Source organism: Empidonax traillii, unplaced genomic scaffold (genome assembly GCF_003031625.1).
Source record: "Empidonax traillii isolate 1590-97213 ecotype Southwest subspecies unplaced genomic scaffold, ASM303162v1 scaffold1128:size488575, whole genome shotgun sequence".
NCBI classification, from domain to species: Eukaryota; Metazoa; Chordata; class Aves; order Passeriformes; family Tyrannidae; genus Empidonax; species Empidonax traillii.
In genome coordinates, this window is record NW_020956321.1 from 283982 (window position 1) to 298044 (window position 14063).

A 14063-nucleotide genomic window follows, 5' to 3' on the forward strand; every position below is an offset into this window, starting at 1 on the left:
ACCATTTTATTTCTTTGCTAAAAAATTAGCATATTTACTTGCAAGCAGGCTGAGCAAACTCATATTCTTGATGTATTTAGGATTTTTTTAGGGCTCTCCATGGGTTTTTGTAATTAAATTAGCAGCTTGTTGACTAAGCAGCCATATTTCCCTTTTTATTATGCATAAAAACTGAGCTCTCTTTAGCACATGGGGTTTTTTTTTAACAACATTTACATTTTTGACAGCTATATTTAGTCTGAAATGCTGAGTATTTTTGACTGCTTTTTTTTTTTAAACTAGGATGCAGTCCATCTAAAAGTGGAACAGATTTATCCAACTTTTTTTTTTTACTTTTTTTTTTTTTTTACTCTTACTTTTGCTAGGAAACACAAATAACCCCCTCAAACACAGCAGTTCCCCTCCTCTGCAGATTCCTTAAAACAAGTAGGAAGCTGTATCATTAAAATTATTTTACTTGCCCGTGTATTAGAGCCCAAAAAAAAACTGAGGAAAAGCACTCTGGAGTTTGTCAGTCACCATTAACCTGTGCCTTGGATCCTTGGGAAGTGCTGGGAGATCCACAGGCACAGTGTGGAGCAGTTTGTAGGGCTGGGGAGTTAAAGGATATTTGGAGGTGGTTTTTTTTTATCTAAATGAGGGTTGTAAAGAGACTTATCTGCCTCAGTACAGCCCAACTCACGGTTGAAACGAGGAGGGGCACGGGAAGGACGTTCTTGAACCATTATAAACAACCCTGATAATCTGAGTGAGGGTGGCACTCCTGGCACTTGGCTCTGTGCTTCCTGGAAGCTGAAGAATTCTGGTTTATTGTTTATTTTTAATTTATCTTTGTGCTTTAGTAGGAGCCAGTGCTGCTGGTATTTAAGGAGCCAGCAGAGGTGTCTTTTGGACCAGAATGGGACAAACAAGAATCACTGATGTTTTTCTACTTTCCATTCCTACTTTTTCCTTTAGTTTTACCCTTTTATCCTTTTCCAGGGCTCGTGTTTCCCTCTGCTAAAATAACCTCTCTTTTCCTGTTGTCCCCTTCTTCCTTCCTCTGTCATTCCCACCTGCTGTTGTTGTCCCTCTCCACCTTCCTGCTTTTGTATTCCTTTATATTTTCAATAGCAAAAACATGTAGGATGAGGCCTTCCCATTGTCTGAGTACTCCTGAGAAATACACAGAATTCCCTGGAAAACGCTCCCTGGATCGTTTCCTGAGTGTGGTGACTTTTGGATTAAAAAGTTGTGCAAGGGTGGGAATGTCACCTCACTCTTTATCCAGGTGCTTTAACCAGTTTTGGGATAGCAGTGCAGTCCAAGCCTTTCTTAATTTAACCTCCTTAACCTCTGGTCATGTTAGTGCCATATCCACACACAAAAAAAATGGGATTAATTTTGTGTCTTTTATACACTTGCACCAGGATTTCTACGTGGAAAAAATTATATATATTTACATATCCCTGCAGTGGTCAAATTGTTGTGGGTTCCTTCCAGCTGAAATTATTCTGTATGTATAAAAAAAAACCAAACATATCTCAGTTCAAAGCTTTTTTAATGAATGTAACTGTCCAAGAACATGAAGCATGACCAAAAGTGAAGACACAACCTTTCATTTCACTCTGGTTTGCAGCTCATTTGGAGGCCCTTAAGCACCACCCTTCAGTGAGAGAGGTGACAGGTTTTAGTAGCACTCAAATATTTTTCTTGAATGTGATTTCAGTACTTAATTCCATTTGTCTGCTTTCTGATTAAGAGATGGCAGATGAATGTGTTCTACTACTGCTTTAGTATGTCGGGATTTCTTTTGGCAGTGTTTGGTCCATTTTACAAAGGCCTTGATTTAACAAAACTTCGGTTTTGTGCAGGTCTTTAATGATAACGTCCCCTCTTCCCCTCCTGTTTTTTTTAAAAAATATTGTCTAAAATTCTTTCAAACCTAAGATCTTATTTCAGTGTAGGAATTACACTTAAAGCTGCCTGGGAATTCAGCACAAAGCTTTGGGATCAGGACCCATCCACAACCCAAGCTGGATCCTGTGAAGGGGGATGATGGTGGTCCTGCCCTCTGACTGTTCTGATCCGACGCTGTCGGGCTGCAATTTTAATTTCCTCCAAAATCCTCGGAGCCAAGATTTGTCCAGGGTGGGTGAAGGAATTGGAGCAGCCCCTGTAACAGTGTCTGCAGCTTCCACTTCACAACGTTGTAGCAGGGGTTTGGGAGCTGAGACTTGAAATGTTCCACCAGGCAGGGAAACAGATTTGGGCAGGAGGGTTCTGACAGCCCTGGGTTTTTGAGGTGTCAGCCAGGCAGAAGTCCTGGCTGTGATGGGAAAAGAAATCTGTGTGGGGAGGGAAGTGATGCTGTAAATCAACAGCAAAAGAGCTGAGCCTTGGAAAAGGGTCACCTGGAGTGGCCAGGAAGGTTTTTACTGGGAGCTGTGTGCAGTTTTTCCAAAGGATGGTGGTCTGGGAAGAGGGAGAGTCGTTCAGGAGGTGGGTGATGCTGAGCAGGTAAGAGGCAGCGGTGAAATGTCCATCTCCTTTAACAACTGGTGGGATTTCTTTTCCTGGTGTGATTTTCAGCACCTTTTGAGAGCTTCTCCCTCCTTCTGGGCCTGCCCGTGGTTTGCAGGCTCTGCTGATTATGAGGCAGCAGGAGTTGAACCATCCCAAGGCAAGGGCAGAGCTGGGATTGCCTTTCAGCCAAAGCTCAGCTTTGACAAAGACCGGGGGACGTGCCTTTTATGTGGGGGAGAAAAATCAGCCGGGTCTGCAGACTTGAACTGTCAGTCAGGGACCGGTTAAGCCCCGTCACGTGGATCCCTTTGCACTGCATTCCTTCTGGAGAGGCACAGGCACATTGCATGAGGTGCAGCTGTGTGTGTGCTGGGTTTGGAAAAACCCACCAGTGTCTTTGCTTTTGTGGGGGGATCTCTGTGGCAGGGCTGTTAAACTAATTTTAAAAAATTCGTAATGTGAATACTTGACCCAGCCAAGGTCGCTCTTTCAGGGGAAAGAAGTCCATGTGCCGTTGGAAGGTGTAATTTTTTTTTTTTTTTGGCTGTTAAACTGTTCTGAGGGAAAACCAGGTGTGGCTGTGGCAAAATATGGACAAAACTAAGTGTTGGCAGAGCTACTCTTGCTGCAGTTTGGATATTGGACACCAAGAAGCTCTTTGCAGTGTGGACAAGTCTTACCTATTAATTGATACCTTCAATTTATTTCAGCTGGAGGGGGAAGGGAGGGCTTTGAAATGTGCTTTATTCCCTTTTCGCTGGCAAGTCGCTCCATTCTGGGACAGGAGCTGAATGTAGAGGGTCCCTGGAACTTCATTTGTGCAAATACAAATTGCAGCAGATAATTAAGGTAATTAAGCTGAGGCATCTCTTGCATTTGTCCACCAGTGAATCCCAGTCTAGTCTGGGGAGATAAATCAGAGGTGAGTGGCTCCTCTGTAAAACTTTGGGGCTGTGGGGGTTATTTTTTGCGTTCTTTCTCTTCAGTGTCTTGCAAGTGTTTGATGAATTTGTCTTCCAGTGAGTCGCCCCTTGTTCTGGAGAACCTCCCAGCTCTTCAGCACCAAGGAATGCCGTTCCTCTCTCCACCTCTGGCATCATCGCTTGTTTGCTTTGCAAAATCCTCGCATTTGGCCTGCTAAAAAGGGAAAGTTCCAGTTGTTATTTGTCAGGCAGTGTGGAAAACGGGGTTGATGAATGAATTCCTTAAAATGAAACCTCTGCTGGGGTTCGCTCTCCATTAACAGGTCGGGGTTTTTTTTTTACATAATCTTGCATAGCATTTGAATAATCTGGCATTGTTGGGTTTAAAAAGCCTTGAAGGGCTGTCAGCAATCACCACAATCACTCTTTCTGGAGTTTGTGTACTTGCCTCAGATTAAATGGTTTCTTTAAACACCATCTCTCAGATACTTATTTTGCAGCCTAAATCCCGTTGGTAACTGTATCTTTTTTGGCTTCTTGAAGAACACCAAGGACCGATGTCTGGGGCCTGCACAGACATTTTATTTGCCTTGTTCAGAACATCTCCTGCTGTGTTTTGGGTTTGGGCTCCTTTGGGCTCAGTTCTTACCTACTTCTTTTGCACAGTTTGCAGCTGTTGGGACTAACAAATTCCTGCTTCTGAAGCGTTTGAAAGGAATATTTGCCATGTGTTCGTTGAGTCCCCTCCGCCAAAGTAGTGATGAATTTGTCTTTTAATTTTGCTCCAGATTAAGACTTATAAATTCTACAAACAGAGTAATAAACTCACTTAAGTGCTCGTGTGTAGTCCTGGAGTGCAGCTTCAGCTTCTCAGACTTTATTGCTCTTAGTGTTGCTTTTATTCTTGGACAAAAATGGTGGTTTTTTGCCTTTTTTTTTTTTTTTTTTTTTTTTTTTTTTTTTTTTTTTTTTTTTTTTTTTTTTTTTTTTTTTTTTTTTTTTTTTTTTTTTTTTTTTTTTTTTTTTTTTTTTTTTTTTTTTTTTTTTTTTTTTTTTTTTTTTTTTTTTTTTTTTTTTTTTTTTTTTTTTTTTTTGAGGAGTGAATGATGCTTTTGTATCTGCAATGAGACAACAGGGTTGTGCTAAACACTCTCAGGTCAACCTTCGAAGGATGCAGTTCTGAAAATACCCTCTTTTGTCACAGCATTTTTACTTTTCTGCTTCCAGGAGCTTTTATTATTCCAGCTGGAACATGCAGAAGTAATTTAGCTCCTTCTGTGTCTTTAGCAAAACCCATTTCAGTGCATTTTATTTCCCTGCTTGTGCTGCCACTTTAGGTGGTATCCAAAGGGCTGTTTTGAGTGGCTTAATGTTTGTTTGTTTTCTTTCTCGGAAAAGCTGTCCCAGGTTCAATCCCAGTATTTTCCAGAATAACTTCACCGATACTAAAATCCTTTCTAATTCCACTACCAAGAGGTGGAAAATCCTCCCTGTGCACCGTGGGGGTGTCTGAGGGTTTTTATTGTATTGGGGGAAAAAAGAGGTTTAAATGGGAAATCGATGCTCCTGCTGCAAGTGGAGGTGCTCAGGTTCAAGGGACCTTTCCTGGTGTAATCCTGACCTCACTTCCCAGCTGGAATATTTCGGGTTTAGCTTTCCCGTGGTTTTGAGGACGTTGGAACACAACACAGGGGAAAGTTTTCTCTTGGCTGCTGGTTGTGTGTGAATCAAAGAGCAAAATTATGTGAATAAATGTATTCAGGATTTGATTTGTGGGACTATTCCCTTCCCCTCCAGCTGATAACTGGGATCTCAGCTACAGATCCTTGGGGTGTGAGGGGCAAAGAATAGAGGACAGTGGGAGTTGTAGGGAAGGAAAGACAGGAACAGAGTCTTCCTGAGCTCGTGTTTTTCTGCTCAGCTTTGGCAGTGCTAAAATGGAGCAAAGGGTGGGAATGTTGATGCTGGCATTTGCTCTGGGCATTCTGATGGATTGGGAATAGCTGGGAATGAGGGGGGTAAACCCTCACAAACGTGAGGGTCTGGGATTTTGTGGGACCTGTGGATTAACCAGCAGGGAGAATTTGTGTTTAGTGTTTCAGGATCCTGCCCAAGTGCAAGTGTAGGGTGGGGAAAAGTGGAATGAAGCCAGATTTCTGGAATTGGTAAAGCTGAATCCTGAATATTCCCAATGAAGGCAGTTGGAGTGTATTAGGTGAGGCGGTGTGGATTTTAAGGGAGGTACCTGCCCTGCTTGTTATCTTCTGTTTTTCCAGTGGCTGCAGGAATGTACCAGGATTTTTTTTTTTTTTTTTTTTTTTTTTTTTTTTTTTTTTTTTTTTTTTTTTTTTTTTTTTTTTTTTTTTTTTTTTTTTTTTTTTTTTTTTTTTTTTTTTTTTTTTTTTTTTTTTTTTTTTTTTTCTTCTGTGACTAATACAGAATGTTCTAAAGCTTTTTTTTTTTCTATTTTCCCATCCTGGTATACAGATCTCTGCCTGGATATTTTGTGTATATGTAATTATTTTTTATTTTCTTTTTCAAGGATTGGACCTATCCCATGAGGAGAGAGATGCAGGTATGACATTTTCATTTACCATTTGAGGCAAAAAACATGGAGCATTCAGTGAGGGGGGGTGGGAAAAAATAAGAGCTGGTATCAAAATCAGCTTTTACAGGTAAAGTGTCAAGCAGCACCATGGGAGACAGAATTAATTACTTAATTAATGTGAGGATTTGCCAGCTTGGAAATGCAGGTGTGCTTGGATTTCTGTTGTGCAAGTACTAAAAATAAATTAACGTTGTGCTTTTTTTTTTTTTTTCCCCCCATAATCCCCCAAATATTACAGATTTGCCTTTCTAAATGTTTTTAGATGATTGCTGAAAACATATCCCAAGCAAATTTAAATCAGAAAGCAATGCTTTAAGTGTTGGCCAGGAGGATGGAAAATTTAAAGTTTTCCTTCCACGTATCAGCCAAATCTTGACGGGGGATAAGACCTACCCAACTAAATAAATGGTTACAAATTGGTGGGATAAATGGTTAAAAACCTGATGTTTTCCCACTACTAGGACAAAGGTAGGAGAATTTCCATGAGAGCCGTTTGGAATGAATTCCAAGGCAGGATCATATCCCAAGTTAGAGCTCCCTTCACTCGATCTGGGGCTGGGTGAGGCGCCGTCATCAACCTGGAACTCGGTCCCAATGAAGGGCTTGATTCCAGTTCCAAAACAAGATCTCCTGCACAAAGATCATGTTTCTTTTATCCTGCCAAGCTGATTATTTTGGTTTTCCCCTTGTCCTCTCATAAATGACACCTGATAACACACATCTCTCCCTAAGATGTAAATTACTCGTTTCCACGGCCCTGCTCCGAGGTGAGCGAAAATGTGTTATTTCACGTCGTTTGGAGCTGGTATTAAAATGTCTCTTCTTCCTCCTAGGAAATTTTACCTGGGTTATTTTTAGGCCCATATTCTTCAGCTATGAAAAGCAAGGTAGGATTTTTCAGCATATTCTCCCCCCCCAGGGAAGCTTCGCTGGGGTGATTTCGTTTTGTTGCTGTGGGTTTGTGTTCAGGTGTATCTACAGAGGGGTAAATGTGGTTGCAGTCCTCAGCTGGAGCGTGGAAGATCCCAGAGCAGAAGGAATATGAGCTATTTGTATGGAAATTGAGTCTTGTAGTTAAAACTTAATGTAATTCTTTGAAAATTTCGACTGTTTGAGACCATTTCAGATCAGGCAATTCATTAAAGTGTTGGCAACACAAATCAGAGCTGGGCACTCAAACACACACGCAGAGCGAAAGAAGGAAAATTAAATCTCCAATAAAGTCAAGCACTGCTAAGGCACAGCTTGGCTCTGCAAACTTGCCTCATAATATAAATGATCTTTTTTTTCATGGTCTCATTCCAGCAAGAATCCAGTGCTGGCTGGAAATTCCTACATCGTGTAGGGACTCGCAATTTCAGGCGAAGTGAAAGGTGGGCAGAGACAAAACAAGTTCATTGAGTGCCTCCCTTAATGCCTGATCTTTCTGGCATTGTTAGGAATGTTTTTTTTTTTTTTTCCTTTTGAAAGACAACAGTTTTCACCCTAAATTCTAAGAAACCAGCTCCGATTTTCCTTGGGGACATGATAGAGCCCTATTGTGCGTGGTTATTAAATATATATATTATACTGTATCCTTATTTTATTATTAACTTTATATAGTTATTAAATATAGCCTTTCCTTTTTATTACTGTGTAACAGATGGACCTGTAATTTAAAAAAGATACTGTTTGCCTCTCCCCACAGCTACCTATCCTTCAGAAACATGGAATAACCCATGTGATCTGCATACGGCAAAACATTGAAGCAAATTTTATTAAACCAAACTTCCAACAGTTATTTAGGTGAGAAACCATCCAGATTCTGGGGGGTTTTTTTTTATGTGTGTTCTCTCCAAATATTTTCCACGATGCCAAAAGCATTTGAAAAATGTGCTGAGGTGCAGAAAGACTTGAAATCCAACCCGTGGAGTTTGTCCGTCCTGCTGAACTCCAGATGAGCCTGAAATGAGAACTATCCATTAATCTGCAGCAACTTCAGACTTGAAAGTTGTTGTTTCTCAGAGAGGATTCTGCCAGGGGGTGTTGGAGAAGGTTCCTCACTTGCTCCCTCACGGGGGAGAGCTCCAGAGTTTTCCTTAATCGTAGGATTTCTGGAGCTCAGGTCAGGAAGCAGAGCCAGGAGGGAAGTGCTGGGCTCCTCCTGCAGGTGTGAGTAACTGGGGGAGGGTTGCACCAGTAGCAGCTACTCAGTGTTGTTGTTTACTCACAGCAGCTGTTCTCATTGCAGGTATTTAGTCTTGGATATTGCAGATAATCCAGTTGAGAATATAATACGATTTTTCCCTATGGTGAGTGTTTCTTTGGGAATGGAGTTGCCCAGGAAGAGTTTTCTGGACTAAGAGACAGCAAGTTTCAAATTTGGGATACCCAGCCCGAGGCACCTGGAAGTGTTGCCAGCTCTTAAGTGACCTCATTACTGACACTTTAATAAGTGTAATTAACTCCTTTTTTACGAGTGTGGAGACAGAGTTGTAAGAGCTTTGCCTTGTTCTGGTCTCAAAATAAAGAAATGGGGGAATCCTGGAGACCTTGACCTTTGGGAAACTTGCTGTATTTACATCTCTTGTATCAAATCATAACCCGAGTTCAAAACAGTAACTAAGGTGGTGTGACTTGAGTTCACAGCATCTTGAAACATGTTACTGTAGGGGAATTAAACAGTTACTTTAGGTTAAACAGTTACATGCTGATATTTGGCAATAGAATAAACCCTTGATTTAGAGCTGGGGGGTTTTCATCTCTATTTGAATTTAGTTTGCATCAGAGCAAAAGCATTCTGTTCCTTCTTCCACCTAAAAACCAAGAATTTCACTGACAATTTTATGGATAGTTAAAAGTGCTAAAGAAATGCAGATGTCCAGTTGGTGCACTGTAAGACTGATCCAAAAATTCTACCAAATTCAGGCGTTACTACTATTTGCTTTTAAAATAATCTGAAAGTTTTACTCTTGTAATTTTTCTTTTTCTTTTTAGACTAAAGAATTTATTGATGGAAGTTTACAAAGTGGAGGTAAAATCATCTTGACTTTTTCCCTTCATTTACTAGAACGCTGTTAAAGCTTTAAAATCAATTAGTGGTACGCGTTAGAGGATCTTCATTATGAGGTTTCCTTAAATTTGGGGGTTTATTGTGCTTGATTTGAACTTGATTGTACAAGTTCAGAGCAAAGTGTTCTTTTGACTTTGACTGGAAAATGAGCCTTTTTGTATATCTGAGGTTTTTTGGGGGGGAGGTTCACTTTAAACATGTTTTCTGCATGAGGTTTTTTTTGTCCCTGCTGTAATGTAGGACCTTAAATTTGCATCGTGGTTCTGGAGGGCAGATTCTGTCCCTCAGAAGAGCAGGAATCCCTGTTTTTGTGTCCCAGGACACAGCATAGTTAGTCATCCAGAGTGAACTAAGACACACCCGTTATCCTTGTGCTTCCTCGTTCTCCATCACAAGTAAAAAAACTACATTTCCAAGAATTTTATTCCATTTATACAACTGTACTTGATTGGTTTTGTTGTTTGTTTGTTTGTTTGTTTTCCTCCTCAGGAAAAGTTCTTGTCCATGGAAACGCAGGGATTTCTAGAAGGTAGGAACCCCCCCCCATCCTGCTTTTAGGAATATTTTCAAGCAGTTGAAATATATTTCACTGACTTCTCTTGGTTTCTTTTCAGTGCTGCCTTAGTTATTGCATACATAATGGAGACATTTGGGGTGAAGTACAGGTAAGAACAGGAATTTGGGCTTTAATGCAAGGGGAGGGTAAGTGAATGGTCACTTTTGGAGGCAGCACAAACAGTTGGGTGTTCACTCAGTCTCAGCAGGTGAAACTGCCTGGTGAGTCAGGCAGTTTACAAGGGGCTGATTATTCCATTTCACTTCACTGCAGGTGTGTTTAAATCCTTCATTTTTATTTTTTTTTTTCTTTTTTAAGAAGTAGAGACCTGCTGCTGATGGAAATGGGGACACCACCTCATATCCATGGATGTAAAACCATGGGAGAGGCCCCAAGGGCTGTTCTGAGCACTGTGTTGAGCAGGAAATCCAGCTGAGGACTGGGCTGGGCAAACAGCATTTTTACACCTGCTGCCTCCTTCTGTCCAAACATTTTCAGCTGTAAAACCAGCCCTTTGGAGGGTTTAGAGGTTCTGGGTTTCCTGGGAACTGATAATCTGAAGGAAGACTCAAACCGCAAACTTCTGTCACACTCTGTTTTCCACTGAAGTGTTTTCTCTCTCCTTCTCTTTTTAAGGGATGCATTTACTTATGTCCAAGAAAGAAGATTCTGTATTAATCCTAATGCTGGATTTGTCCATCAACTTCAGGTGACTTTTTTTTTTTCTGTGATAATAACTCAAAAGCCGTTTAATGAATCATCTTCCTGCCAAACAGACATTTCTACTTAAAATTCCCATTTACTAACAAGTAAATGTCAGGAGCTGCAGCAGGGCTTGGCAGGAAGATGAGTGGGCACCCCCAGTTCCTGAGGCTGAAGCTTCAGACACAGAAAGTCCAGGAACGAAGGAGAAACAAAAACCTTGCTTTGTGCAGTGATTTAAGAGGCTCTGAGACGTCTTTGCTGGTGGCTGAGGGAGCTGCCAAGTGAATTGTGGCAGCCACCAGTGATGCTGCTTGACAGTGGCACTGGGAGGTGAGGAGATTCACAAGTCTGGGATGGCAAATAGCAGAATCCTGGAGCTGCTTTGTCGTGTTCCAAGAGTCTGGCGGGCAAACAGAGTGTTGACAAGAGATTTGCAGTGTCTCTGCTGAGGGCTGGCAGGAAGATGATTGAGCATCTCCCGCGTTTGTGTGTTCCCTAAAGCCATTTTTTTGAAAGTCATCCCTGATGTTTTCTTTAGCTCTGTCTTCCTGATGGGTTTTGTCACTCGTGGCAAAGCAACAAAAGATTCTCCTCCTCCAGAATCTGTGCCTGATTATAAAAATAGTCTCCAGTCCATCCTGGTGAACTCTCTGAATTCATCCTCCTCACCCTTACAAAGCGTTATGCCAAATTAATTGGCGTTGTGCATTTTTCAACCTTTTCAGGAATACGAAGCCATCTATCTAGCAAAATTAACCATCCAGATGATGTCACCACTGCAGCTGGAGAGATCCCTCTCAGTCCCACCTGGGAACACAGGTGAGAAGCCCCTCCTGTGTGTGTGAGGTGATTTTTTTTTTTTTTTTTTTTTTTACACTCCCTAAGTAAACCTTGAGGAGCAGAATAATGCAGGGATGGCTGCAGTTGGTGTGCGAGCTGTGCCCAGACTTCAATATGCTTGAATATTCTGTTCTCCTGTGACTGAACTTCCCTCTTCTCTTCTCCCTTCTGCAGGAAGTTTAAAGAGGATGCACGAGGAGGATGAAGAACTTGGAACCATGCAAGTGGCAGCAGCACAGAATGGATGAGAGCTGAGGACAAGCACTGTTTGTATTACCAATTCCTGCCAAGAAAGGTGAAGAAAACCTGGGGAAAAGGAAAAAAAAAAAGAATTAATAATGCAAAACGATGAACACACATAGCTTCTTTTCAATTACATGTTGCTTTCAGATGTAAATCTGCCTCTGCAACACACTAAGCATCATTTTTAAGATGTTGGACTTCTTGAATGAATAGATGGCACTGATTGTTTTACTCCTTTTTTACACTTTACAGTTTTATTCTAAACCAAGATTTTTGGACTTGCAAAGAGGTATTATTGCAATAATGCACTTTTCATACTTGAAATTTCTTTATTTGTATGATATAAAGTTATTACTTTAAACAAAAATGCAAGCGGGGGGGGATTTGTTTATAAAGTTATTTGTGTAATTTATAACAAGAGACTTTAGTAAAGAAAAAAGTTTGCTAAGACTCACCTTGTTCTCAGTGTGTCTCGTGGTAGGAACGTGCTGTAGGAGCTGCACAATGTGCTGCTGCTGCTGGCAGGGAGCTGGGCAGTGTTTAACCTCCTTGTACACTGAATTATTTTGAGACTGACACTCTGGGACCAATTGCAGGAAGAAAAGACTGTTCTGAAAATCTCCCTGTTTTGTGCAAGTGAAAGTTGAACAGGGTACTGATGACTTCATAAAATAATCATGTGTCGGGCTGGTACAGAGGGCAGCCAGCTGGACACACATCAAGGCTGAATTCTTTCAGCCAGCACTAAAAAGCTGGTTGTTAAATGGGTTATGGGTTAATTCGAGTTGAACAAACATCTTCAAACTCGTACTGGAGGAGTAGTTGCTGTTATAAGTCAACAGTTGCATTGTTTGAGGTAAAAATTGGGGTGGTGTTTGAAACCTGAGGCCCAAAGCGCTGCCCATAACGGGACCAAAACTTCAAGGATTCACCTCAGCTCTGGTAAAATGTTGGAGTCAACTTAGGAAGCACTTGTTGGTGCTCTGAAGTTTCCAAACTGGGAATTGTCAGGGTGGTTTGTGCAGCTTTAACTCCTCTCCTGCCCCAGCAGCACAGAGGTTGTGCAAGCCCTAGCTCTGCATCTGCTTTATTTCCCAATGGTTGTTGCATAAAAGCTGGGAATGGAATGATGGTTCCTTGGGAGCGCTGTGGGCACTGAGCACTTCACAAAGCTGTTGGAAAAAACCTGTGGATTTGGGCAATCTGAGCTTGCACCTGGACTGTGTTTTAACATGGAGCAGCAGGTGGGCTCAAGATTTGGGAATCAGGGCATCCCCCCTGCACTTGGATATGGCTGTGTGGGGATGGGAATGTCCTCTGCCACCTCAGAATGGACAACCTGTGCCGGGGGGATTCCCTGAGGGCTCAGATCCGTGGGTTTTAAACAGGACTTAAACAATGCAGTTGTTTAGTACTCCGGGGGTCTCTTTTCCCTGGCCTTGCAGCTCCTGGGAAGGCCTGCTGAGGGCTGATCCCTCTGGAGAACTCGGAGCTTTTGCTCTCTGGCGGGAGTGTTAAACCTGGTCTGAAAATCCGTGCCTGGATTGGAGCTGCTCTGGGACAGATGTGGGTGACACCTGAGGAGGAAACATCCCACAGTGAGTCAGGGCTCGTGAGGGGTGAGGCTTTCCAGCCTAATAACCTCTGTCCCATGGAATGTGAAGGCCCTGGAGTGCTGAACCAGTGATCAGCAGGAACAGGAAAGTGCTGCTGAGATCCTCTGCCACCTCCAGCAGTGATGGAGCAGACTGAATCCTTCAGAAATAAAATTAAAAAAAAAAAAAAAAAAAAAAAAAAAAAAAAAAAGCTGGAATAATAAGTCTGATGGTGGAGTTAAGAAATTTTCAGCTGGAAAAAAGGAAGTGACTTCCCTGCTGGAGAACTGGACTGTGTCAGTGTTCAGCCCACAGGCTCAGCGTGCAGGGCTGGTTCTGCAGTGGTGTGGAGGGTTTGTTGCGTCCTAAGGAGTGACTCTCCATAAAGGAATTCTTCTGGGGCCGTTGGGAAACACATTCCCGGCCCTTCCACCACGGGGCTCCCACATGGCTGGCAGTGTCTGAGCTGCTGCTGAAACAGGGGTGGGAACCAGCGGATCCCTTTCTATTTTGGGTCCCTGGGGAAGGGGAGGGATGAAGCACAGATGGAAGGCACTGATTCATCTCACCAGGCTCATCCATGTGCAGTCTGGGGCTGTTATCCCTGGGGTCCTGGCGAGACTCCGTCACTACTCCATGACTAAGGATTTTCCACCAATCCAGTTTTTTTTTTTTTTTTCCATGCTGTCACCACATCCTGATGCCTTTTACAGTCATTCTGATCTGTCTGCCTGTCACATCCTAAGGGATTCAGAAATTAATTTCCCTCATCTCTATTATTAAGCTTTTATTTAAAACTTCCTGATGTCTGTCTCCTGTAGCTGAGCTGCTGTTTCAGTGTTTGCTTTTGGGGGGGCTCAGCTCGAGGTGGGAATTGGCAGGAGGGTCCCCTCAGTGTGGATTTTAAAGAGTGGTAGAGAGGGAATAATTTTTTATTTCCCCTTCCCCAGGTTCAGACACAAAACTGCAGCACCCAAGTCTTTGGGGACCCAGAGCTCCACATTATATATTGCGTAGAGATAGAGAGATGAGATAA

At 42.2% G+C, this 14063-nt stretch overlaps 1 protein-coding gene across 1 annotated transcript in view; it reads left to right on the forward strand.

The window, feature by feature from the left end:
* STYX (serine/threonine/tyrosine interacting protein) overlaps positions 1–11718 on the forward strand; it is a 19882-nt gene extending 8164 nt beyond the window's left edge. The window contains exons 2-11 of the mRNA XM_027905175.1: positions 5971–6003; positions 6870–6923; positions 7724–7821; positions 8267–8327; positions 9013–9049; positions 9578–9617; positions 9703–9753; positions 10281–10353; positions 11075–11168; positions 11364–11718. Coding sequence (XP_027760976.1) covers positions 5971–6003; positions 6870–6923; positions 7724–7821; positions 8267–8327; positions 9013–9049; positions 9578–9617; positions 9703–9753; positions 10281–10353; positions 11075–11168; positions 11364–11437 — 615 coding nt within the window. The 3' untranslated portion in view covers positions 11438–11718. The remainder of the gene's footprint in view (positions 1–5970; positions 6004–6869; positions 6924–7723; positions 7822–8266; positions 8328–9012; positions 9050–9577; positions 9618–9702; positions 9754–10280; positions 10354–11074; positions 11169–11363) is intronic.
* Positions 11719–14063: the final 2345 nt, after the last annotated feature.